Source organism: Convolutriloba macropyga, chromosome 11 (genome assembly GCF_964194025.1).
Source record: "Convolutriloba macropyga chromosome 11, txConMacr16.3, whole genome shotgun sequence".
NCBI lineage: Eukaryota > Metazoa > Xenacoelomorpha > Acoela > Convolutidae > Convolutriloba > Convolutriloba macropyga.
The window spans coordinates 38,722,737-38,750,048 of record NC_134478.1 but is presented as its reverse complement, the minus strand read 5'-3'; the positions used below and the strand labels follow the sequence as shown (position 1 = coordinate 38,750,048).

General features: G+C 35.1%; 1 protein-coding gene across 1 annotated transcript; it reads right to left on the bottom strand.

The window, feature by feature from the left end:
* Window positions 1-559: 559 nt before the first annotated feature.
* Window positions 560-23,502, bottom strand: LOC142349121 (uncharacterized). The gene is made up of 5 exons (XM_075400534.1): window positions 23,499-23,502; window positions 21,739-21,870; window positions 20,948-21,112; window positions 18,863-19,080; window positions 560-886 (listed from the first exon to the last, which is right to left on the bottom strand). The coding sequence occupies exons 1-5, from the start codon at window positions 23,500-23,502 to the stop codon at window positions 680-682; spliced, it is 726 nt and encodes a 241-aa protein (XP_075256649.1). The 3' UTR covers window positions 560-679.
* Window positions 23,503-27,312: the final 3,810 nt, after the last annotated feature.

Here is a 27,312-nt window from a genome sequence, read left to right as displayed (position 1 = left end):
ACAAGGAGACAGAGTGTAATTGATCTTCTCATGGGTTGCCCATACTAGTCATCTGCATTAAATTTGAAGTGAGCTTTTAATCACGGAAAGGCAGGCCCTGAGTTCGGAGGGAACATGATTTTCAAGATTATTAATTTTTAAAAAAAACGTTTGCTAAACCTTTTACAAAAGAGGTTTACGGGTTGCAAAAAAAGGTTTAGACATGTTTTTTTGTCTCAATGAGCTTTTGGTTGTTTCTTGAATGTTCTGTTATTTCCGTCTGTGCAATTATTCCGATTTGATTTTATTTTCTGTCTTTTACACTTTGTCTTCTCATGCTTCTTTTTTGTCGGTCTTTCATGCCTAAACAATTTTGATCAATGATGAGTGTATCAGACCAAAAAGAACGATAATCGTGGAGCTGAGAAGTTAGATATCGCAGATTGTTATTCTCCTGCCTTTTCCTGCAGACTTTTCCTGACTTCAGTTTTTTAATTAAAATATTCAAAGGCTAATCTAAATATTCTATGCTTATCTAACAAATCCTCGGACAAAACTAGTTTCACCTTCCAAAACACTATCCATACATTACCTTAATTAAAATTGATATAATTTGTTCGGTGAATCGCAAACAAAGATATTTTGAGTTAACTATTTAACCAATTACAACCAGATCATTTTTACTGCGTTATAATTGCTATCAGTTCTTGTATAGAATTCTGAATGTAAGGAGGAGCGTTGTCATCACAGAAAGGTGAACGAAGAAGAATATTCTGTCGACCATAGTTGCAAGGTACTTCCATTGGAGCATTGCATCACTGTCATCTACCATGATTGGGTCTGAATTGTCGGGTGAGGTAAGTCTGCTCACTGCATTATTAGGGCTGCTTTTGAAATTGTTGATAACCTGAAGTTATAAGTTTTCAGTAAATGAGGCACATTTTGATTTTTTCCGGCATGAACTACTCTCTGTTCTTGCGCCTGCAATATATTGTATATTTTGCATGGATTATGAATTTAATAGCCTAAGCTGATGTCAGACAGGTTAACGTAGTTAAAATTCGACATTATAAGGCTGGTAAAATTAATTTTGAAGATCATATCTTATTAGTCAGCTTTGCTGAGGTAAACCGAAAGGTTCAGCTGATTCTCCGATGAATAATAACTGAAAAGTTGACCTATGAAGAGACCACTGTCCACCGATAATTGGGAATAAACCTGAGTGACCGATCATTGTGATAGACGATGGGTCAGCTTATGCAAATAGACCACTAGCAACTATGCGTTAATGCATAAAATTTATTTAGTGTTGTCGGTAGCATTATACAAAATAAAATATCTAGACATAAAACAAAAAAAGACGTGGGCGATTTTCGGAAGACGGCGGTGGATAATATCGAGAAAGAAACGACCATGGGTGGGCTCTGAAAAAAGCATGGTTGTGGTACGGTTGTACCATATTCAGTTAATTTGTACTAAATTAGTTTAAGTTTGTCCTTGTCCTAGTAAAAGTCATCTCTAACCATATTTCACTTCAGTATATTTTACCGCCGACTAATAAGTCAGGTTTTCAGTTTGTTCACACTTCCCACTTTGTTAATATTCATTCGCTAAACTTATTTCTCATAATTCAGTTGTTCTTAATCTTCTCAGTTTTGCAGTCAGAATAATCCTATGTGGATTCGAGAAGGAATTCCACGTCGTCACATTAGAACTACATTTGTAGCACTATATCCAACAATTTAGTAATACATTGGATTCGCGCCTCGAATCCAATTCAGATAATCTACAGCGCATTCGTGGCTCGATTACATACTTCCACAGAGAGAGGTATCACATGGCGCAGTCAGCAGTCAAAGAACGTGCACTCCTTGGAATCAAACCCTTTTGGGAGAAACCAACTCTAGAAACACCCTTAAGATTGGATCGTTGGCAGATAATGTTGAAACTGGCTATCCTAGCAAAAGAGGGTTTTTCGATCGATACTCTTCGCGAAGATCCTCCGGACAAAGTTACTTTTCCTCCCGAACCCATCTACGAAGATAATGTAGAATATAGTACGACTCAGAGTGAGAGAGATCGAAAAACTAGGAACGATCAACTCAAGAATGCATGGCTAAATAGATGTCAGAAAATAGAACTCGCAGGGATATTGTGCGGCGACACGCCCTGGAAGTTTAGCGACAACAAAGCTGTTTCTCTGACTTATCTTAGTCTCGGGATGGAAGTCGAATATTTGTTTCCCAAAAAACCAAATATCCAGATTGATCGGGTAACTACAAAGGATCTTTGGGAGAGTCTAGATCAGGTATTTACAAAGCAGCGAAATATAACTTTGGACCGTTGTGCCTTCTAACCAGGAAACAATTAAAAAGAGAACCCGTGGAAAAGTTCTATGGTTGTCTCCGGGAACTGTCTTTGAACTGCGATCTAGGAAGTCACGAAGAATCCATCATTCGGGATGTTTTCATAGCGAATATGCAAGACGGTGAGATTCAGAGAGAACTGCTAAAAGAACAAGAACGGCTAAGAAGGCATTAGAAGTGGCCATATTGAGATGGGCATACAGAACCAGTCGAAGATATCTGGAACCACCATTCATCAGACTACAAATGAAATCACGACTACATCTATAAACAACATACAAGGTTCTTGGAACAGATCGCGACCTTCAACGAGCCATTTGGTAAAACCTACAATTTGTCCAATCTGTGGCTATGAGTGGTCAGCTGCTCATCGACAAAACTGTCCTGCCCGTTGGAAGAATTGCTAAAACTGCAGAATTGCCAATCACTTTGCGGAAGTGTGTAGAAAACCTAAACATCCGTTTAAGCCGAAACCCAGAGTAAACAATGTTGATGATTCCATTTCCGAGGCAGAAACGGTGGGTACTTCAGCAACAGTCGAAGAGCAAGTTAGCCATATCGATAGATTGCTCCAAAAACATAGTATCTACGATGCAAATTACGATTCGGATTACGATGATTCTGATGACAATTGTGTTGCAACAATCTCCATCAATAACAAACAAGACTAGAGAAGTGGAGCCAGCGAATTTAAACATTTGCATCGGGAATGCCAGTACAAAAGCTTTAGTGGATTTGGGAAGCGTTTGCACTATAATTAATAAAAGCCTCGCAACTACAGTAGTGTCGGATTGTAAAGAAAGCTTTTGGGTACAATCACCAGAGATGCACAAACTCAAAATTTCTCTAATCATTCAATCAAAACTATCGGAGTGATCAAGACTTTAATCAAATGTAATGATTGGGTAGCTACGGGTTTTAATGTGACAGTAGTAAAGGTGGCCATAGACCTATAATCGGACGAGATCTGTTCTCACAACTTGGTCTTTCGCTCACTCAAACAAAACAGGTTGCAAATGTTGATAAAAATCAATGTTTAATCAAGATACAGATAGCATTTGATTTCCCAGGTCTAATCTCAAGAATCGGTAAATCATTAAAACACTCAGTTAAATCTATGGTTCATAAAAACTTTACACCTACTCATCAAAAAGGCCGTAGGGTCCCAATTGACCTGCAGCCCTTAGTTAATGACGAACTTAAAAACTTCTTGCAGAAAAGCATATCATAAAATTAAACAGTTGTTCAGATAAAAATTTCATCTCACCTATAGTTATCACGGTAAAAAGAGATAAAACAGTTAAACTAGCCCTAGACTTAAAAATCTTGAATAAATCTATCCATAAAAATAAATATCAAATGCCTAATATAGACAACTTAATTGACGCAATCCAACAAAATCTAAACACAAACGCGTCACATGAAACAGCATACTTTTCAACACTGGATTGGAAATACGCATACAGCCAACTTAATTTAGAACCAGAAACGGCTACGCATTGCAACTTTAATATTATTAGTGGTGAGGGTACTGGTACATAACGCTTCATTACAGGATTTTACGGGTTAACTGACATGCCAGCGGCATTCCAAAAAGTAATGGTCTATACACTAGTCGGACTAAGTAATACTCATTGTTTCTTAGATGATATTATAATAGTCAGCCGCGGCTCTAAAGACGATCCTTTAAATTTAGTTTACAAATGCTTGAAAAATTGGACGACGATAATTTGAGAATAAATTTACCTAAATGTCATTTCGCTAAACCAGTAATAGAATGGTTAGCCCATAAAATTACTCAATCAGGAATCGCAGCACTTGAAACTAAAACAGCAGCAATTTTAAATTTAACAGCACCTAAAATTTTTTAACAATTACGATCATTCTTAGGTTCAGTTCCTTACCTAGGTAAATTCATCCCTAACTTGTCTCAACTATGCCACACACTTCGACCATTGCTTAAAAACAATACGAAATTTGTTTGGAATGATGAAATTGAAACTCATTTCCAATCAATTAAAAATAAAGTCGCAAACGCAACAGAAAATACACATTATAATCCACATTTGGAAACCCGGATCAAATGCGATGCATCTGGAGCTGGATTAGGGGCAGCATTAGAACAGCGTTCACCGACAGGTTGGCATACGGTTGCATTTCGTCTCGTTTCCTGAAATCAAACGTGGAACGTAACAGCATCAATGAACTAGAATTATTAGGGGTTGTGTGGTCCGTAGAATACTTTTAATATTTTTTTTGGCAAATCATTCACAATCATCACAGATCATCGAGCACTACATTCTATTATGAAAAAACACCGATCTAACAAATCATATAATAGTCGTTTAACCCGTTGAGTAGACCGTCTTTTACCTTTTGACTTTAATATTGAACATATACCAGGCGCAAAAATAGGGCTGGTAGATTACATTTCTCGCCAACCAAATCAAGAAGCAAAAGTTAAACAAATATGACGAGGAATTTGCGGTAGCAACAATTACCTTTATTCGTGACGCTATTGCAGCATTTCTCGTAAATACCACACAGCAAAACTGCCAATCACAGCACTTTAGCAGCGTCAATCACACACATTCCACACGTGCCTCACATCCTCACTCAACAAACTATTCCAATTTGCTTTCTGCGATTAATCGTAATACAACTCAGTTGCTTCCTGATAATACTGCAAATGCAGAACAAATCCGCTCCAAATCTAATCTAATAACAGACGCAACACAACTCAAAACAAATTCTAATTTGCAAACAAACACAACACAAATACACTCAAACGCTAACGCAATAATGAGTAGCCCGAATTCAAATCCTCAAACTCCTCCTACGCACAGTAGGGTAACCTTCCAGTCAGCGCCGAATTCGGCAGTTAATTCCACGCTTTCCTCTAAGGTTGGTCAAACTTCACCGCACCTTGAACTCTCAAAAGAAGAGATATTTGAGAACAAACCGCTCGCAATTGTTCACTAAAGTGTTCTTAGCTGTACTAACAAGCAAGGATGCAGTGCTCAAAGAAGTGCGAGACTGTAGTCTTCGAAACGACGCCCAACGATGCAAGGAGGTGAACCCCTATCTTTTTTCCTATTGGAGGGTCCTACATGTTAGGTCAGGCTGCGTCTGCGTCGACGAACTTGTGGCAATGCCACATTCAATTCAGGACGCTGTTTTAGAAAGTCTCCACCTCACCCACCCTGGCTGCTGGGGTTTGATTACCCTTGGGCAATATGCGTTCTGGCCATACATGCACCGCGAGATCCTTAATAAGGCTGCCCAGTGCAAGCCTTGTACTGATATTGGTAAGAACCTCAAACCCATCGTTTCGGCGTCGAAATGGAAGCCTTTATTAAGTTTTTCAGAACCTAATGAAGAAATACAAATTGACTTCGGTGGTCCTATTACGAATGAAAAAGATCAAGACATACTTTTCCTCGCATGTATTGACCGTTTTTCTAAATACCTTACAGTAAAAGTTTTTGATAAAGCTAATGGGCCTAATGTAATTAAATTTTTAGATGAATATATTCAAATACATGGTGATCCTCGAAACATTAGATTAGATCAAGCACGTTGTTTAATTGGATATAAAGTAAAGAAATTCTGTGAACAACATAACATTAACATTATCACTGCTCCTGCTAACAATCATAGAGCCATTGGATTACTAGAGCGTTTGATACAAACAATTAAAAGGCGACTAAGATGCATGAAATTAGATAGTAGAAATAACACATTCACAATTAAAGAAGCAATTAAGTCAATAGTATATCAATTATGCACATGTAAACAAAAGACAACAAACGTAACACCTTTCCAAGCACATTTTGGAAGAAAGCCAAACACACCACTAAGTAATATTAGTACAATACCCAAGTCGTCAAAATTATCATATGAAAACATTCTACACCACTATTTAGACGCAGACCCAGTTCCCGTGGAGGACTATCTAGATGACAATGGCTTGGTGACTGGTGACCCCAGTGACATCCCTATAGAGGAGGCGATGCAAAAAGCTCAAGTGGACGCAGGCCGGAGGTACAATGAGGACAAAATTAAATCCATCTCACGACTTATTATGCACCCCAAATTGAATAACCCGATTCTGCGGACTGAGCGATCCTTAGAAGTCAAGTTAGCCCGAAGAGCTTCAGAACAGTCAAAAAGGGACCTACAAGGACTTAGGGAGACATGGCCCCAGGTAGCACTGTTGTGAGAACTTCGCCCACAACAACTGTCATCAAGGAACCCGGAGTCCCTGAAGTTAGAGTCAGGAACAATGACATTGCCAAGTTCGGAACTCGTGCCGAGCGCAACACTGACCTTTGGCAGTATGCTCAACGACGTACTTTCCCTTACGATAAGACAAGAAAAGATCGCTCAGCACACAAAAGATTTGAAGAAAAAATATCGGGGAGAAATCAAGATCAGACACCGACCTACTCAGTCTGACGCTGCTTCTAGGATCTCATCCGCAAACAGCATTATCTCAAAAGTTATCTCAAAGTTATGTCCTCCTGCAAGCCCAAAAAGTCTCAAGCGGGGAGAAATCGATCGCGTCAATCATCTATTACATTAAACACCTCCAATGCCTCATCAGTTGCTGCGTCATCAGTCACATCGTCAACCGCCTCGCCTTCCACATCTAAATGGAAACGTACCCGAAAGGCCCCAGATTATTTCGGCCTCGAGAGTTCGGTGTGTTCGGTCAGCGATGACTCTGTTTCTGCGTCAAAGCGGCACAAATCCACCAATCCCGTCATCGAGACGGTAATCCAAGAAGAAGCGCTTCAACCACCTGCGCTCGATACGTCTTCTGAACTGTCAGTAGTCAGTCCTCCCGCACCTCCACCGATTGGTACTTGGTCCCCGGAGGAATATGATTATGATGACTATGCAAGAGAGATTAATTTGAGCGTCTTTGACGCCGAGAATCAAATTTAAACTCTGCAAAAAACTATGTCATTAAAAATTGAATAATTTCTTGCAATCATTTAATTTTAGTTTACATTAATCCAAAAATTTAGTAATACATTAGATTCGCGCCTCGAATCCAATTCAGATAATGTACAGCGCATTCGTGGCTCGATTACATACCTCCACAGCAAGAGGTATCACAACGGTCTATCAATATTGGGCATGAAAAAAATCAAGGGTCGTCTATGAAAAGACTGGGTCGACCTTAGTAGTGTGCTTGAACATGTAATTTAGTTAGAGAAATTTACCCCACCTCGAACTTGACAAAAACTTTTGAGCAAGTATTTAATTATCGCTTTGTGGTTCTAGTCAACTTTATCTTCAACTACGACAACTGTGATACAAATTTTTTATCGACATCCACATAGCCCGAGATAAAATTTTAAGAATTTGACTCTCGATAAAAAACAGCTGGCAAACAGTGCACGTAATAAGTTGAAGGCAACCCATAATCTCTTAACAATATCTGCTGCTCTGAAAGTTTTCTAATAGATTGATGCGAGACTAGCCAAGACTCGATCTGCACAAAAAAATGATGGGTGCATTAAACTGGGCGTTATGGATAGATTTTTCTAATGAGTATCTAATGAGAAGTTAGAGAGAAGTCAGATAATATCTATTTGATTTGGCTACGAAGAATTTAACTACACATCATGCCACTGTGGATGGACAGGTATATGTTAGCTCATGAATCTTAGCGCCCCGAGGGACTTAGTACCCTGACACGAGGAGTGCTGGACACAAGGCCCGAGGGGGGATAAGATTCAAGTGCTAATTGTTCCGACCCTCTTGAGGGGGGAGGAACTATATACTCAACTGGGTTTTTTACAATTCAAAGAATTTGAATTGTATTGGTGCGCTGTTTTTTTTTTTAAGATGTGTTCACACATTTTTCAATGACTTTGATCTTTCAAAACGGGATAAACAGGTAAAGCCCAGCGGGCATTAAGTTTCATTAGAGGCCCAAAATGGACTTTAGTAGTCCTTCAAGTGCGTATAGTGGTGCAGCTGCTGGGATGGCCTTAATTTAAGGTTAAAAGGTCATTTTTAGAAGTTTTTCGGCTCAAAATGGTGCAATTTTAGATGTTTTTTGTGATTTTTTTGAGATTTTTGTTTGATTAGTCTTAGGTTGAAGTTTTTAAAAGCTGATGAAGGCCTTTTGCGATACAAAATTGCTTGTTATGACCAATTTATGAGCTATATGTCGCGGTACTACAAACACAAACACACAAAATGATACTAACTTTTGCAATTTTTTTCAGGTTTTTCAAAAATTTTTGTCATTTTTTGAGTTTTTTAGCCCTAGTTGTCACGAAACCTCCTCTAGGTTTTGATAAAGGTTTTGATGATAGATTACTGCACAGTTCCTTGTGGTAATGGAACGGTTTTCAACTTTTTGACATCATGAATTTTAGCATTTTTTGACAAAAGTTTTTGACAAAAGTCAAAAATTTTTCATGTTTTTTGACATATTTATTGTCATCATTCAAGTTGTTTGAGTCCCAGGGGCAAGAAAACTTTATTAGGGGTTGGATAATAAGTTACTGAAAAAATTTTAGTTGCCATGGAACAGGTTTCAACTTTTGAATATCACAAAATTTAGCAATTTTTTTGAACAAATTTGCATTTTTTTTAAGTTTTTGAAAATGTTCATCATTTTTTTAAGTTTTTCCAGTTTCAGGGACCAGTTAATCTCTTTTGAGTTTTGTGAATAAGGCACTGCATAGTTGCTAGTAACAATGGAATGCTTTTTAAGTTTTTAATGTCTCGAGTTATAGCATTTTTTTTTATAAGATCTTCATTTTTTTTAATGTTTCCTAATGTTTTTGTCAATTTTTGATATTCGTCCATTCTCAAGTGCAAGAAAACCTATAGCACATTCTGATAAAAAAGTTACTGTTACTGCATGGTTTTTAGTTTCAATGGATTTATTTTCAACAATTTAACCTTTCGACTTTTAGAAATTTTTTGATAGAATTTGCTATTTTTTTTAAAAACATTTGTATTATTTATTTTTTCTTGCCTCAGTAGCCAGGTAACCGCATTCAGGGTTTAACAGTATGTTATTGAATAGTTGCTAGGGGCAATTGAATGACTTTCAACATTTTAATAGAACGAAGAGCTTTTTTTTGAAATTTGAAATTTTTTCTAAAAGTTATTGCCTATCGATCTATGAGCCAATGAGTTTTTTAAAGCTTGCAATTGGGTTACCGGATAGCCTCTAGAGACAGAAAAATGATTCTGAAGAATTTTATATCACAATTTTCAGCAACATTCCTTTTAATTTGCAATTGATTTTTTTTTTAATTTTTTGGTCATTTTCGAGTTAATCGATCTTCAAGGGCCAATGAATATTTTTCAGGTCTTGCAGATATAATACTGGACCGATTTCAGAAACAAAAATTGCTGTTGATATTTTTGGTAATAGGTGTTTTTAAAGGGAAAAAAAATTTTGCCTTAGGTTTAAAAGCTTCGAGAGTTTTAGCAATGAGTTTGTTTTTGTTTAGTTTTGATTCTTTTAGTTTCTCAATTCTTTGATGACTTTTGTGTTTTGGCTGGCATTGTTCTATTGATCTGCTGGTCAGGTAGAGTACGTCTGCGTTTTTCATTCAATTCTTTGAATTGTATTTCAGGACTTGTCCTGCTATGTTTTTTTTTGTTCCGTGAATTTTCGCCGCTCGATATATTCATCGTAGAGAGTTGAGACTGGTATCATTAGAAAGCTCGTCCAGCGTAGAATATGGAATTAAAAAGATTTTTTTAATTTTCGTTTTCTACAGGGAGTTATCGAGGCTTAAACTTCTGAGAAAAGAAGAGTGAATTCACGTTGTTTTTATTCACATTTTCCGGAATTTTTGCCTAAATTTTCGTCAATTTTGCTAAAATTTGTTATAATTTTTAAGAATAGTGTCGTTGATTTTATTTTTGAAGACGAACAAGCATTGTTGATTGTTTTGATTTAATTTTTTGGTCAAAAAATCTGGATAAACATTTCAAAATTTAGCCTTTTTCATCAACAACAGCACGAAATAAGCTACTTTAGTCCACTTTGATTAAATTTGCCTACAGTACACCCCCAAACAACACTCATACAATCTTTGTAGACTCAGAGGGGGGCTATTTCTACTTCAGAGTCCGCAGAGAGTGCCTTGTAGTTAAAACTTTGCCGTTTTTTGCTAACTTTACTCGTTGATTATCAAAAATGCAAAATTTATTTTGAGTTTCAACTCAGAAATTATCTATATCTACAACATTCGAAAAATCAATTGTTCTTAACGGACAATAAGTATTAACAGGGGTAGTTTTAGGCCATTCTTGGACTGTTACAACCCAAAAAAAATCGGGTTGTAATCAGTCGGTCTTTTTTTTAAAAAAAAAAGACTTTTTTTTAATAATAAAGAACAGAACATATCAAATCAAAGCTCAGGAGTGATAGGTCCAACCAATTCGCTTGCTAAACAGCTCCAGGCTAATGCATTTAGTTTTTTAATCGAAAGTTTATGGTCGTTTCTTAAAAAATAAATGACTTTTCAATAAATAATGGCTTAATTAACTTTTCCTCTATTTTTTTCTTAATTTGTTCAACTTCCAGCTTAGTGTCAGCAAAAAAGACTGCTTCTTCTTTCTACTGAGTTAACATTTATTCTCGGTTGCAGTTTTAAGCCTGAAAATATTGTTTTCTGGCTTTGATACTACAAGATTTTAGATTTTTGTTTGTTTTGATATTTGCCAGTTTTTCACGTTTTCTAATTTTGTCACATTATCACATTATTGACAGTTCTCATGTAACCTTATTGGCATTCAAATTAAAGCACAATTAAACATATTAAAATCCTGAAAGATATAAATCATTGTTTTAATGGCCTCGACGCCTCTTTCTTGAAGAAATCAATTGAATTTTTTAATTTTGTCTTAACTGTCATTTATACTTTGTCGTTTCGGTGGTATGAAATTTCCTGTATAGTGATAGCTTTCATTGGCTTTTCATGGAAGAATAGAAAAACCGATATTCTGATTTTAGCAGATAGCTGATGGCTTTTATGACTTTTAAACCCATCGTTTTCCAAAATTAAAAAAAAAACTTTTTTAACTTCGCAATTTTGTTCTTTTTATGTTTCTTTTTGTTACCTAATCTCGTTAGTTGATTACAGGTCAAATATGACATTATGGGTGTCAAGGGAATAAAAAGGATTGGTGTCCCAAAATCTTTTTTTTAAAGATTTTGTTATGACCTTACTGGCTTCGACACCGCTTTTTCACACAAAAAAAGTAAATTAATTTGATTTTTGTCATATTTGACGTTCTTTTTGTAGATGCAAGAAATATTCTGGATAATTACAGGTCTCGAGGGTTTCCTTTTCATGAATAAACGACGATATTTAAATAGCTCTTTTTGTAATTAATGCCTTTCATGACATTGAATGTAATTTTATTTCGAAAAAAAAATAGAAGTATTACATAATTTAGCACTTCGCTTTTTTGTCTACTTGTTACCTAGTCTTACTAATGAATGGCCACGTACTACATTATAGCTGTTTGAAAAACGCGCAATCAAATATATTTTGACTGCCAAAATTTGGCTTGACGGTTTTGACAGCGTTTTCTGGCAAGTTTCAATTGAAATTTTGTTTGTTCTTTGTTGTTCTTTTTAGCCGCTCTAAAAAATGAATAAGGTCAGGTCCTAATGCCCTTCTATAAAAGCAGTGGTAATCGCAAATTTGTGGTAATATTAATTTATTCCTAATGGTGTTTATTACTTTGAAGTTAATTGTTTCAAAAAAATAAGTTAAATTTTACTTTACTGTTTTTGTTCTTTTTTGTATAATTGTTACCAAACCTTTTTATGGACTGGTCGCATATGTTTTCTGGTGATTTATAAGTTATTTTTATTTAGTTTCAGGTTTATCTGACGGTATGTTGACTTTGTTATTAAATTTAGTTTTTAAGAGGTACATAAATTTTTTGATGTAATTAATGTTTGTTGTTGTTGTTGTTTGATTTTGCTGTTCGTTTTGACTCGCTTTCTTAATATTGACATATTACAGCAATCTAATGCATCAATTTTTACTCCACTGAGTTATTTGTTTTGGAGGTTATCTTATCGTTCATACAGAATTTTTTGAAAAAGACTTGGGCTTTTTTGGGATTCGCAAAAATATTTTTTGGGTTTTTCTATCTGTTCCTCATTTGGTAGACAATTATGCCAAAATTGTGGATGGGCGGGGTCGGAACCTTATGTGCCATTGCACATTACCGAGCCGCCTTGTTTATTTAGAGAACAAAACGGTACAAAGGGGTTTAAACTCTAATTAAAATTGAAATAAGAGTACAGTTTTGCGAATTATTACACGAGAAGTTTTCGTCAAATTTTCTAATTTTTTCCTGTTTTTCAAAAAGTTGCTGGGAATGAGGGGTTTAGTGGGGGGCTGGGAGTATTTGGAGAAGCATTTAAAAGTTGTCAATAAGTCTAATGTTTCCGTTTCCAAGGCGAGGCAGTGAGTTTTTGTGTTTTTGAAATTTTGTTTTTGCCCATGTTTGTTGCATTTTTGGAGTCCAACGTTTTACCCTTGTTAATTGATAAAATCAATTGGTTTTCTCAGGAGGAATAAGTGAGCCTACCAAATGCTTTGAATGCTTTCCTAATGGTTATTCAGAATTTTAACATATTTTCATTAAAAAAATGAAGATTAACCGTTTTTAAACTCAGTTCGAGGACCTTGTCTGTCAGTCCAAATAATGTTCGTTCCACTATGCAGTTTCATCAGCTAGATCTTGGTCGTATGATTTTGATGCTGCAAGGTTTCATAAATTTTTCGATTTTTGAACATTTGTTCAATTTTGTGATTCATTTTGAAGTCTTGTCACCTCATTTTAATATTGAAGTTTCCTTTTGCTGTTGAAAAGACTCTCAGTTGAACACAACGAAAATGATCAGATAGTGGTTGTTGACATAATTGGCTTTGATTCTTTCTTCGAGCAATTTTCTATTTTTTTTTATTTTTTCCTTTTAAGAAACATTCTGTTTAATTATTGATTTCATTGGCTTGCAATCATTAGCTTCCGGGTATCAGTTAACCTGTTTAACGCTTTCCGTTGAGAGTTCCTGGTTCTAATGGCTCTGATCACTATATTGAGAGATCCCATAGTCATTTCTAATGCCCAAAGATATCAAATTAGAATATTCAAAATCTGTCACCGAATAACTTTTTTTCAAATGACTTCAACACTTTTCTCTCGCATTTTTCTAAACTCTGGTTTTCTCTGTAACTGTTTTTTTTGCTACGTTGTTGTAAGGATTTTACTGATTAAGGACAGGTATTAATAGCCTCCTTTTGATGGGGCTACTAAACCTATATAACAAGGTCAATTTTCAGCTAGGGGCTTTGATAATTTTGATTTTATTTGCTTTCAATATTTTTACAACTTTTTAGATCTTTTCCTCTTTTGTTTTTCTTTTCGTCAACCTGAAGCATATTCTCATCAATGAGTGGTTCCCTCCATATTCTTGTGTTTCAAACTTTGAACTCTTCATAAGGCTTATATTACAGCTGACCTTGGTGACTATGCGTTTTATTAAAAACTTTGTGAATGGTAAATTTTGCTTTGTTTTTTTTTCTTCCTTTACAATTTCGGGTTAGTGACAAGCCAAATGAGACCCAAGCCATTAACCTTCTAATGAGACCCAAGAGAACATATGAAAGTTTATGTAATAACTAAAACAGTAAATGTTATAATTAAAATAAAAACGTATAATTTTTAGATAAAAGCTAATAACCTTAAGGCTTGAACAATGTGTTTTTAAAATATTTGTAAATTTTTATTTATTTTTTTAACCGAAGCTATATTTTGTCCTCTCCTATGGCGTAGTCTACCAAACATATAGCCCTTGACGACTATTTGGTGAAACAATAAAGTTTAATAGTTAAACGCTAATTGATTTTGTTTATTTTGATATTATTCGATATTATAAAATTTGATGAATTTTGAACTTCGCCCCTTTTTTAGTATCGACTTGTTATCTAGCCACATTATGAGCAGGTACCATCTGTTTTGCATTTGACAAGTAGTGCATGGGTGTGGCTTAGGTTTTAGCTGAAAGCTTTTTCAGTTACTTTGTGCTTTTAAAATTAGATATTGAGTTTTTGCCATAAAGATTCTTTTGTTCTTGTTTGTTTTGTCGTTTCTGTTGTCTTGTAGTCTTACATATGGCTGGTATCATCATCTCTCTGATTCGGCTAGGCAATATACAATTAAGCTTAGTAGTTTGGGTTTGAAACAATTTTTTTTACACAAACATCTATTTATGTATATCTGTAGTCGCCATTTGTTGGACAATTAAGTCAAGAATGTGGGTTTTTGGTCCGTCAATTTTGGCCGATCGATATAGTCTTCGTAGAAAGTTGTGAATAATATCATTAGGCAGCCACTCTAGCGTAAAAAATGGAAAAAAAACAATGTCATTTTTACTCAATTTACAGGGAGTTATGGAGGTTTAAAGTTTTTGTCAATAGTAGACGATTTTTTGTTGTTTTCATTTACATTTTCCGTTTTTTTATCAACTTTTAGTCAAATTTGCTGAAGTATGTTAAAATTGTTATGGTAGTGTTATTGATTTTATCTTTAAAGATAGGAGGTTTGCTGAATTCCGAATTTTTTGGCCAGAGATAAGGCTTATTTTTTGCAATTGCCGATGCTTTAGTTAGCCCAATTTCTGTAAATTTGCTAGAAGTACACATCTTAAAACTGCGGTCACAATCTTTGTACGCTCAAAAAGAGAGCTAGTTGTACACCCACTGGCTTTAAGAGCCTTCTGGAGTTGTACTTTTTGTCAGTTTTTGCAACTTTTGGCTCGATAGTTAAAATGCATTGGTTTTTTGATATGCTGAAAAAATTTATTTAAAAATTGATCTATTTTGCAAGCATTTGAAGAACTCAGCGTTTCTTTAGACGCAAATGAAAATTAGGGCGTATTTTGATATCATCGTGGATCCTTACGGTAAAAGTTTTTCAGATTTTAGCGGGACACGGCCTTTTTTTTCCAAAATATTTCTGCATTTATAGTTTTTAAGTAATGTGCTGACAAGAATTTGAATTCAGGGCTCAATTTTTGACAGACAGTATTTATAAAAATTGAGGCCAAACGAATAATAAATATGGTTTCAAAGTTAAGCTCATGGTTTTTATGGCTCTGACCAATTGTTTTCTTAAATATTTATGGATTGTTACATTTTGCTGTCCTTTGTTATATTTTTTTTGTAGTCAAATGACTTAGTCTCCCAAATCAGAACTTCAATTAGGCTCTATTGAGAGGTATGAAAGAAAAAATGCTTTTAGTTGTTACCTAATGGTTCCTATGACTTTGGAATATGTCTGTTTTAAGAAAATGAAGTTGAACTTTTGAACGTCGCCACTTTTTCATCTGATTTCTCACAACTTTTGATTTAGTCTCGTTAAAAACAAGAGGAAACTTAATTTCTCAATTATCATCTGTAACAGGTTTTTTAACAAATGAAATCTTGTTTTTGATACTACGATTTTCAAAAATTGTTTTTGATTTTGAGGCATAATTGCACAATTTTATAAATTTCTTTTTCATTCCTCGGCGAATTATCAAATTATTGTCAGGCCCAATTGAAGGAAAGCAAAGTGAGGAAAATGCACAAAAGAGCGTATCTGAAAACGTTAATGCTTTTTTGCTGAAACAAAATTTCTCTCGCAAACTTTAGTAATTTTTTTAATTTTGTCTATATTTTTCTTTTTTTGTTGATATACATCAAATACCTGATAATGATAGGTCTAAATTGCGTCCCCAGCACATTTAACTGAACCTATTTTAAAATTTTGGCTTATGGCGTTTTGTTTTAATGACTTTCATAGAAATTTAATTGTCTTTTTTTGATCTCATTTTGTTACAAAGTAAATCGATCTCGCTAAAAAGAAGTCTCAACTACTTTTTTGAATCAAACAATATGTTTTCTGTTGGTTCATAAAAAATTTCGAGATTATATTCTGTTTATTCTTTGAGTTCAATTTGAGGTCGTTTCTAAGTAGTCTTTTTTATAAGGAAGACCAGTTGATGATCAAGAGAGCAAGTGATGATATACAGTTCTTTAAAAAAACCATTTAAAATTGTAATGCCTTGAACACTGTGGTGTCGTGAAATTGTATGTGAAGTGTTGGCTTCTATATTTGTTGTTACTTTGTAGTCACGTGAATTAGTCTAATTAAGAAAAGTCGCAATCGGCTTCCTGAGGTATTGCAAGTTAATCCATCTCCTTTTTTGCTGTGTTTTCTGAAAATATTTGTTTTCAAAAACTTAATTGGGTTTTGGAGATTTGCCATTTCTTAAACAGTTTTTTTGTTCGATTTATTGCATAGTCTTTGTAAAGACACGTCATGACACCTTTCCAGTGAGCTATAAATTTATCTTTATAACGGTTTTTGCTTCAACCATTTGTTTGTTGGCTCTGTTACTGCTGTTCTATGAGATTTAAAAAAATGTTTGAGATTTTAATGTATTTGTACATTTCAAAGGATTTTGGTTTTCTTCATAAACTATAGCAAAACTGATAGGCCCATTGGCTTTCAAAAATTGCAGTGAAGCTGTTAAACGCATAATATTGTCACTGAGGGCGTAAAAATGTTCAATTGAGCATTTTATCAATTTCAAAGCCAATGGGATCTACCATTTTTTTCAAATTTAATAAGAAAATCAGAATCCTTTGAAATATACAAATATAAAAACTCAAACATTTTACCAAATATCCTAGTTTTTGTAATAGCCAACATTTAATTGATTCAAGCCAAAACTGTTATAAAGATTAAATTTGAGCTCCTTGGAAATGAATTGTGACATGTCTTTACAGAGTCTAAGCCGTGAATCGACCGAGAAACGATTTTAAAAAACTGGCAAAGCCCAAAAAACAAATTAAATTTTTGAAAACAAACCTTTCCAGAAGTCAAAACAGACATAAACATTCAAAGAGATGGATCATTTTGCAACATCTCGAGAAGCCCATTGCGCTTTTTCTAAATGAAACTACGTCACTAGACTACAAAATAACCACAATTAAAGAAGCCAAAACTTCACAAACAGTTCCACGACACCACAGTTTTGAAGGCAATATAATAATATATTATTTGAGAGAACTGTGTATCATCACTTGCTTCTCAGCTGATCATCAAGAGGTCTTCCTTATAAAAGGACCACGTAGAAATGGGAACAAATACAAACACAAACACTGAAGTTAAATTGAAACTTTTAATTTTGCCGGTATATGTCTTTTTTTGTAGTGATTTAGACGTACACGGGTTATTGGCAAGTCCCAATTTTTTCTAATGAAGATATAAATGAATATTTTAGTGGTTTTAGTTGATATCCAACGATAATAATGATTTTGCAAATATTTTTTTGCAAAAATAGAAAAGTATTTTTGAACTTCGCAATTTTTTCATCTTTTTTGTCGACCTGTTACCCGGTAGCATTGAGGAGAGGTCCCATATCTTTTCTATTAAAATTTAGGTTAATTTGTTTGGTTCAGAATTTTTCTGAGGCGAGATTGATTTTGTTATTGACATCGAGTTTTGGTCATAATTAGTGTTTGTTTTTTGATTTTTATTATTGTGTTTTCTAGTAGTCCTAATAACAACAAGTTTCATCGGTCCTCTAGCGTGGCAATATTGTGTTCCATTAGTGGTTTATTGGACGACGTATAATTTCGAAAATTTTCTATCTCTTCATCATTTGGTTGCCAATTAAGTCAAAAATGTGGATGAGCGGGGTCGGAACATTATGTGTGTACGCACATTATCGAACCCCCTTGTTATAAATCACTCTCCTTGCAATTGGAACAGGCGCATAATTTACGCAAAACTGCATTTGATTAGTCTTTTTCCGCCTTTCTTATATAGGGACATCTGCAAAAAAGATAGGGAACGTTATTTGAGGGCAGCTTCCAAAAGAAAGTTAAGTCTAAATCAAGATGAGACAGCGCGGCTCGTTTGGTCTTAGTTTCTTAGGTTTTGTTTTACTATTATTGTTTTGTGACTACATGTCTAGGAAGCTATTGAGGCTGTCTTCTTGACAATCTACAGTTCCTGTTATTGAAAATATTTTTATGAGCAACTAGAACAGAAATGGAAGAGAGAGAACAATCTGTGCTGTTCTCATTTGGTTTATTTTGCCTCTCGCTCCTGTAACTGATAAAGTAATTAATGCAAATTTTTCGAAACTTTTAGATAACATTTATAACAAATTTTAAATAAAGTTTCATACCAACCCATCGTGGCTGGCTTATGTGTCAATTAACTTTATGTTCTTAGTTCACATGAAAAAGTCCCATACTCGGCTCAAATTTTTAAGCTGCGAATAATCATAGCTTGCTTTATTAAAGTTAGGCAATCTGTTCTTGCCTTTTCTGATCTTTGGAGTTGATTATCAACATTTCTATTGCAGAATTTCGCATCTCTTCTGTTGAAATCTTTTCCTGAGCTAAAGAATTAAAGTTAATATTATTTTAAATGGGCTGGTTTACCGTTCTCGTGGTATCCCTGCTCCCAATCACAGAGCTGATGTTTGGTGAGGTATCGCGATGGGTTCCTTTCATTGATGCCTCGCCCTTTCTTTCACTGCTGGTTTTGGGAGGGACAGGACATGGTTTGAGAAATAGGAGGAACACATAGGGACTGCTGACGGCTCTTTGCAAGAATCCGTACATCGTCACGAAAGAACTGTTGTAGTAAATGTTTACAACTGAAAAGATTATTGACTCACTCAGTACTTTAATTTAAACAACTGGGAAGCAAATTTGATTAAAGTTTACAGATGATCGAAACATACAGATATTATATGCAAAAATATGATATTTCAAAATCACGCGAAGCAGTTAGATAAACACCGCACGAGCTGTCGAAAAAAATATTAAAAAATTGAACTGAACTTTGTATTTTAATTTCTTTTAATATTCCTTGTAAGTTTTGTTGGAAAAAATTGAAAAAATAATTTGGCAGGTTTTGATGAATTGATATGTATGATAGCAAGCTGCAATTCGATTATCAATCCACCCAATTAAAAGATTTTGAACCTTGGTGAAATTTCAAAGGTTTTAGTTTGTTTATATTACTGATGCCAAAATTTTGACCTGGAAATCTTAGGTTCATTGCACAAATTTATTCGCCACTAAATTTGCACAACAAAAATTGGGAAAATCTAAACTATTTTTGACAGTTTAGGAATCTGTTTTTAAAAAGGCAACTGAATGATGTTTTCTTGAGGTCACAAGGTCAAATGAAAACTTATCCTAACAGTTCATCGCAAAAAGATGCCCCTCTTCACAATCTTTGGCAAAACTAGACATAAGTGATGGCCAACGAATTCCAATAATACTTTGCCTATGACATTTTTCCTTAATTCTATTTTTTTGGCCCTTAAATAGCGATAATTACTATTTTGGCTGACTGCCAATTTTGGTATTCAACAGTAATAAAAAAACAGATAAACATTAGCAGCTTTTGGATATGAGTTTTTGAATTTTGTTTGAACTGTATATGTATGTATTTGTGTGCATTTGTGTAATTATGTATGTGTAATAAATGGACGAGTATTGCATGAATTACGGAGTAATGAACACAACGCAACTGAACCAGCACTCAAAAAGTTACGCTATGGTTGAATCGATGTCAAGACAAATGTAAATAAACGCCAAAACACTCAAAATATGCCCAATGCTTTATCTCATTGTTCAAATTATCACAAAGATTATCACCACAGCACATTAGTGTGATAAATTACAATATTATATGTGCCCATTTTGAGTGTAAGGCTAGTCTGTGCAATTGGCCATACTTTGCTGGCCATGGTAATGCCTCAGCGGCCCGTGGATTGCGATATGATATCGCAATCGAACATAAGATCAAGCTGTATCATCCGCTTAAGTATGAAAAATCAAGCTTCTCATATCCATTAACCTTGGTGATTGGGTTGTTCGAAAGCAAAACCAAATCGAAAAACAATGTATTAATAAAGTGTTATGGCATTGGATATTTTAACATCGCCTAATATGTCATTTAACTGGTTCAAAATTACTTTTTTATAAAATCGGTTAATTAATCATAGGAAATATTTTCCTAAACACATTCTGCATACGTTCAGAGTTTCAGGCTAAAATTTCGGGGTTTTTTGTTATAGTGTACGTGTTTTAGGACTGATGCTATAAACGTCTCAAACACATTGATCCTGGTTGCCAAACCTCTGGCGCTTAAAATACTGTGAAAAAACATGACTTAACTGCATAACAGTTGACAGACTTTTGTGGACCGCCGGATAGGTTGAAAGGTTCAACTTCTGAAATCTTTTTAAAGTTTCATCGTCAAGATTAAATTAGTCATTACATGACAAAAAGCACATTTCCTCAAGTATATATACTCGGTAATGTCGCTGTTTTTTCACATTGTTATTGCCGCTAGATTGCGCATAAAGATGCTTGACAAAATCAGCGACGAAAGAACGGCAATTTGGTCGGTGATATTTGCATTGTCATTGATCTCGGCAAAATTTCGGAGCAAAAATGCAAAAAAGGAACGAAATGGTGCATCGAGTAGTAAATTAATGGTATTGAAACCTGTGGCAGCAACGATGCATGTACACGAGAGGTGTAGAGTGACAGTTGCAATGAAGTATATGATGAGGGGGACATTGTTGGAGGAGGCAGGGACCACATCCACTATAGAACTAATTGACACTATCTCTGTCAACAGAATTGTCACTGTGAACGAGATCTTCTCTCCTAAAAATAAAGTTATACATTAATGTCCAAAGTGTTAATGTTCTGAAAGCAAACAACCGGAACTTCAGAAGAGTTGAAAATTTTTTGCACAATTATAGACGGCGAAATAAAGTTGCTTGGTACCGTACATGTGGGTAAAAGAAAGTTTTCAGAAACAGGGATCCCTCACACAAAAAATTATATTCAACTGTCATGCAAAATTACCCAGAAAAACTGCCATAATTCTTTTATGTCCTGAATTAGCCATGCTATTTGAATATCTGCTGCCAATATCTTGCAACATAAGACTGTGAAATCTTGAAAGCACGACATTTTTTTAGGTTTCGACATATGGGCTTTTGTCTGGGAACATAGCTTGAGCGCTCCAGTTTATAATTTACAAGATAAAGAACGAGGATTGAACGACATCTTACACCTAAACTTCACGTGAAAACTAGAAAAATCGAATATTTATAACAAAAGAAAATGGAAATTCGAGAGCAACTTCCCTGAATCTGGTGGAATGAAGAATGTGATGAGGGAAAGTGTATACAACAGAACAGAGGGGTACACAAATATCATCTGGTAGAACATGGGTCGTCTTCTCATTCCAACTTTCACAACCAGATTCTGGCGACTATTCTGACCGTGAAACGTCAAATTGGCCTCAAGAATCTGGACTGGCCTGATCAGTTCCCACTGTTCATTCTCAATGTAGTACTGTAGTGGGAGTCGTGGCCTGTGAGTGTCGTTGTGTGGAAAATAGAAATCTTCAGTATCTGGAAGAACAAATTACAGTTAAAAATTTTAAAATAATGGTTTCATTTTTTTCAAAAAGGCAAAAAAATATCGGCAAACTTCATTTGCTGAGAAAAAAGGCGAATAAAAGATTAATAATAAAAACAGAGGTTAAAAGTTTCGTACAATTTTGTTGACAGTTATTTGGAGAAAAATTGTATGTCATATTTAAATGGACAGCTTTTCCGGTTTCTAAACAGATAACATTGTTATAAAACAAAGCATGCGTTCAACCTCAAATTCGCCCATTTAGAGACTCGGAATATTGCAAAAAGTCTTTGGTGTGCCCAAAAATTTTAGCACCAAATTTGCGGGAATATGTTAAACTCTATGCAAGCAATTTATAAACATTTGATTACACAGCTGCAACCGAAAAAATTTGGCATCACAGTTTGTTGCTATTTTCATTTTGGCAAAAATAAGAGCCGAATAAATATACTTGGATTATTAAGTGGAATCCGTTTTATAATTTTTACACATGGGTAAGAGTGCTTCAGAATGACTCGCGCTTACATTTCGATTTCTTAAACCCGCCATCGAGCAGTTATTTCCATATAAAGGAAATAAGAATAATTGTTCTAAGAAAGAAAAATCGGAGCAGTATGTGTATTAAGAAAATTAGGAGGCTATTAAACGCCATTTTGGTACGTAAATTCCAATATCCTAAAACATGACAATATAAACACGGCAACGGACTGTAATCGGTTTACTTCAATGACACGCATAGATAATTAATATAATAACATACTATTGTTTTGTGAAGTATTTGTAAAGGTCGTGCAGAAGTGCAAGAGGAAGCTGCAAATTTTCTGAATACCATTGTGGTACAGATGTGAATCTGTACCAAATTATATTGATGACTTTAGCGCAGATGAACTAATAATTGTTTACTTGTTTTAGATTTACCTCCTGTCTTGGGAGGGAGTTATGATTTCAAAACAACCCACTTTTCAATTGCAAATTTCATTGCCTCCAAATTCAATTTCAGATTTAGCTCTCCTCTGACGTCTCTTTTTTGAGGCTTAAAGCTAGGCTAATGAAAATGTTGCCAACTAGATAAACGTCAAGTATATTAGTAGCAAGATTGCTTTGGAATAAAAAAGCAATAGTTTTTCTATAGCTATAAAAAGAGGATTCGTAACACCATTCAAATAAGATTGCTTTTCGGCTAGATTTGCAATACTAAGACTTCTTACCAGAACAAAAATACTTGGCGCAGTCAGCAACCAAACAACGCGCTTTTTTGGAATTGAAACCGCTCTGGGAAAAACCTATGTTGGAGCCTCCTGTGAGAGCAAAAGAAGTTTACGTGTAAGAATTGAGTAGCTCAGAAATAGTTGGCTGAACAAATGTTCAAAAGCTGAATCAAATTGAATCCTCTGTGGGTATCGCCCTTGGCAATTGTGTGACAACAATTCGGTTCCCTTCTCGTACTCAAGTCTCAGAGCGTAGGGACGAAAAATATTCTGTTCACAGGAATCCAACTATCAACTTATTAAAATGACGACACGGGAAGTCTGGGATAAATTGGACGACATTTTTACGAAACAACGTAATATAATTTTCGAGAGATATGTTTTCCTCACTTGTAAGCAACTCAGAGGCAAACCCATTGCGGAACTCTATTGTTGCTTACGAGAGTTATCACTAAATTGTTACCTTAGAAATCACGAGGGATTGTTCATAATAAATAAGCTGGAGGGAAAAAGTCAACAGGAACTGTCGAAGGAGACTATTGCCCCTAAAAAGCGCTAAAATTATCATTAAAATTACAAGACGGAATCCAGAATTGGTTAGAAATTGCTGGTACACCTGCAGCAAGCAATTCTGATTCAAATCTTTCAGTCAATACTACCAAAGAAAATGGAGCCACCAACAACGCATCTAATTTTTATCTCAAAAACAGCAATCCATCAAAGGACCGAATCATTGTCCAAAATGCGGCAACACGCGAAACTGTGGGACTAGGACTCACTTCGCAAAAGTTTGTGGAAAACCAAAAGCCAATAATTGGAAACTCAAACCAAGAGTGAATACAGTTAAAGATAAAGCATCGGAAAATGCAACAGGCTGAGCGACAAAGGATAAACAGGACAATCAAATCGAATCCTCGAAAAGACAACACAATTTATACGATGCGAACTTTTACGCAGACTTTGATTACACAAAGGACAATTGTCTAGCTCTTTTAATAAAAACTTGGAATTGAAGAGAGATTCAACCACTTTAGCTTCAAGTCGAGTTCGGTTACATACAAACCAGAGTTCTGGTGAAATTGGGTAGCGTTTGCACACTCATTTTTAAGAATCTGGCAAATGCAAACACTATGGGTGATGATCGAAGCTATTGTCTAACTTTCCGCGCGACTAACAACCGAAGAAAGTTTTCCAATGATATAATCAAAATAGTCGGGACCATTTTGATTATAGTTTGACTAAAAACATTTTTTATTGTGATAGAGGATGTACATAGACCAATAATCATTGTAAGAGCTCTTTTTCGCAGTTAAATCACTCGTTGAAACAATGAAACTAAATAATTAAATTTTCTCATTATCAAATCCACATATGAATTCAAATAGCTAATGATTTGCAGAGCTCAGCTCTTGTATTGGTAAGTCCCTCAAACACTATGTCAAATCCTAAGTTCATAGGAACTTCACAACTACGCAAAAGACGACGGGTCCCTACTAATCTACAAAAGTTAGTTAACGTATGAAATTGATAGATTGAAAAAAAATGTAATTTCAGTAAGTCGTTCTGATTAAAAAAAAGTTTCTCCTGTTCGTACTACCGTAAAGAAAGCCTAACAGTTAAACTCGCACTTGATTCAAAAATTTCAAACAATTTAATCCATAAAATTAAAATTCATTTTCCCAAATTTGATAATTTAATTGAAACTATTCAACAAAATATCAACTCAAACCCAACAGATCAAATAGCTTCTTTCACGAATTTGGATATAAAATAGGCATTGAGCCAATTAAATTTAGACCCGGAACTGCCATGCCATTATATAAATTATAAGTGATGAATATACATACAGGTCAATGTCGTTTTCTAACTGGTTTTAATTGTTTGAAGGACATGCAATCAGCATTCCAGAAGACAGTGGACTAATCGATAACTAATTTAATAAATGCACGTTGATTTCTAGATGATATCATTAGTGCTAAAGGAGGATCACAAGAAGATCACATAGAGATAGTCTACAAATGTCTTAAAAAGTGCATGAAGATAATCTACAGTCAAATTTAGCAAAAAGACGTTTTGCAAAAATGGAACCTAAATGGCTTGGATATAAATTCACTCAATATGCCATATCCCCACTTGAATCAAAAACATCAGCTATCTTAAACTTATCAGTATCTAAAAAACTAAGACAGTTTCGATCAGTCTTAGGTTCAGTGCAATAGTAAGTGAAAAATCCTTCCTCACTTGTCACAATTGTGTCAACTGTTAGTTCCCTTATTGAAAAGGAACAAAAATTTTTGAATTGAATGACAATTAAAAATCACATTTCCAGCACATTAAAATAGAAGTTGCAGAGGCCACCAAAAATACAAACTATAATCGAAACCAGGAATCGTGGATAAAGTGCGACGCTTCACGGTCGAGATTTGGAGCGGCATTAAAACACCGTTCTCCTATTGTTTGGTAATTAAAAGCTTTCGAATCACGTTTCCTCAGTAGCAATGAAGAGAGATATATCCTCCACTAATTAGAAGTGTTAGGAGTGGTACCGTGTATAAATTTTTTAAATATTTTAAATCGTCTTTAGAAAAATGCCATTTTTCACCGTTACTACAGTTCATAGAGCACTATTGTCTAATATGAGAAAACTTGGTTTAAAAAAACCCTATTGTAGCAGATTGTCACGTTGTTTTGGTTGATTATGTCCATTTCTTCGACATTAAACTCATGCCGATTACTAAATGGGTCTGGTTGTTTACATTCCATCAGCGCCAGTGATGCCTGCAAAGTAAACCACTACTTTTTATTTTCTGCCCTCAGTTGCCAAACAACTCAGCTGGTAAAAACGCAGCCCTGAAAATGGGGAGCGAGTGTATACTACGAAACGATGAGCAAAGCGGCAAAAATTTGAACCGCTACCTCCACTCCTATTGACGCAATCATCACGTCCATTCAAATTGTGTGCGCAATGACGAACGGATCGCGGCTACCAAGTGCATCCGGGTGGCCGTTTTAGAGTCTCTACATTTAACTCATTGAGGAAGTTGGGGAATGGTCTCCCTGAGACTATACGCTTTCTGCCATTACATGCAACGAGGGTTTGATAACGGCCTCCAAATTCAAACCTCGCACTGACACAGGTAAGAATCGTCAATCACTTATATCAGCGTCACCTTTTAAACCACACGATCGATATTCGGACCCGAAAAAATAAGTTCAATTAGACATCGACGGTCCCTCTACAAATGAGAAAGAATAGATATTTAATTGTCAGTATGTATCAAATGATTTTCTGAATATCTAAAAATAACAATAGAATTATTTGAAAAAACAAACGGTCCAAGTGTGGTACAGTTATTGGAAGACTACATACAAAGTTACCGATTTTCTGAACATATACCTAGATCAAGTAAGATGTTTAATAGGAAAAAAAAGTTAAATCCTTCTGCAAAAATAGTTATCATAAAAGAAATCTTGCCCCAGCAAATGATCATAGAGCTGTAGTTTTATTTGAAAAACTAAAGCAGACAATCAAAAAGACGTTTAGCATGCATGAAACTAGGATGTAAACCGTACAGTTTTTCAATAAAATTGTCAGTTATATCAATAGTATACCAATTCAATTATGCATCTGTGAGCAAACGACATCACTTTTCCAAGCTCATCTTGGTAGACCACCAAACACGCCAATCAGTAAAGTAATTACACAACCTAAATGTACAAATTTAACATTTGAAGAAGTCTTGTATCACTACTTAGACAACTATCTGGTTCTCGTGGTCAATCATCTTGATGACAATAGTTGGGTAACGACAGAAGGGAGACACATTTTGACTTGGCAATTGAAGAACCCGTTGTACGGGAGATTGGAGATTGTTCGCAATAGCGACATCTCAAAAATTGTCAACGGAGCCGAAAGTGCCCAAAAACGCACAAAGTGGGTGTAAGCACAAAAAAGAAATTTCCCTTATGAAAAGCTAACTGAAGAAAAACTTAGTCAGAACATTATAGAACGGAAGAAAAATTCAGAGTTGAGACGAAAACAGGACATCAACAAGCTGACAAAACATCCAAAATCAGTTCCACTAATTCAAACATCTCAAATTTTATGTCTTCGAGAAAGGCCTCGAAGCCAAACTCAATTGGTAATTGACGCAATAGCACATCTCTTTCAGATGATCCCCTGAAATCTGCGATTACATCAACATCTACCGGGACAACACAAAAATT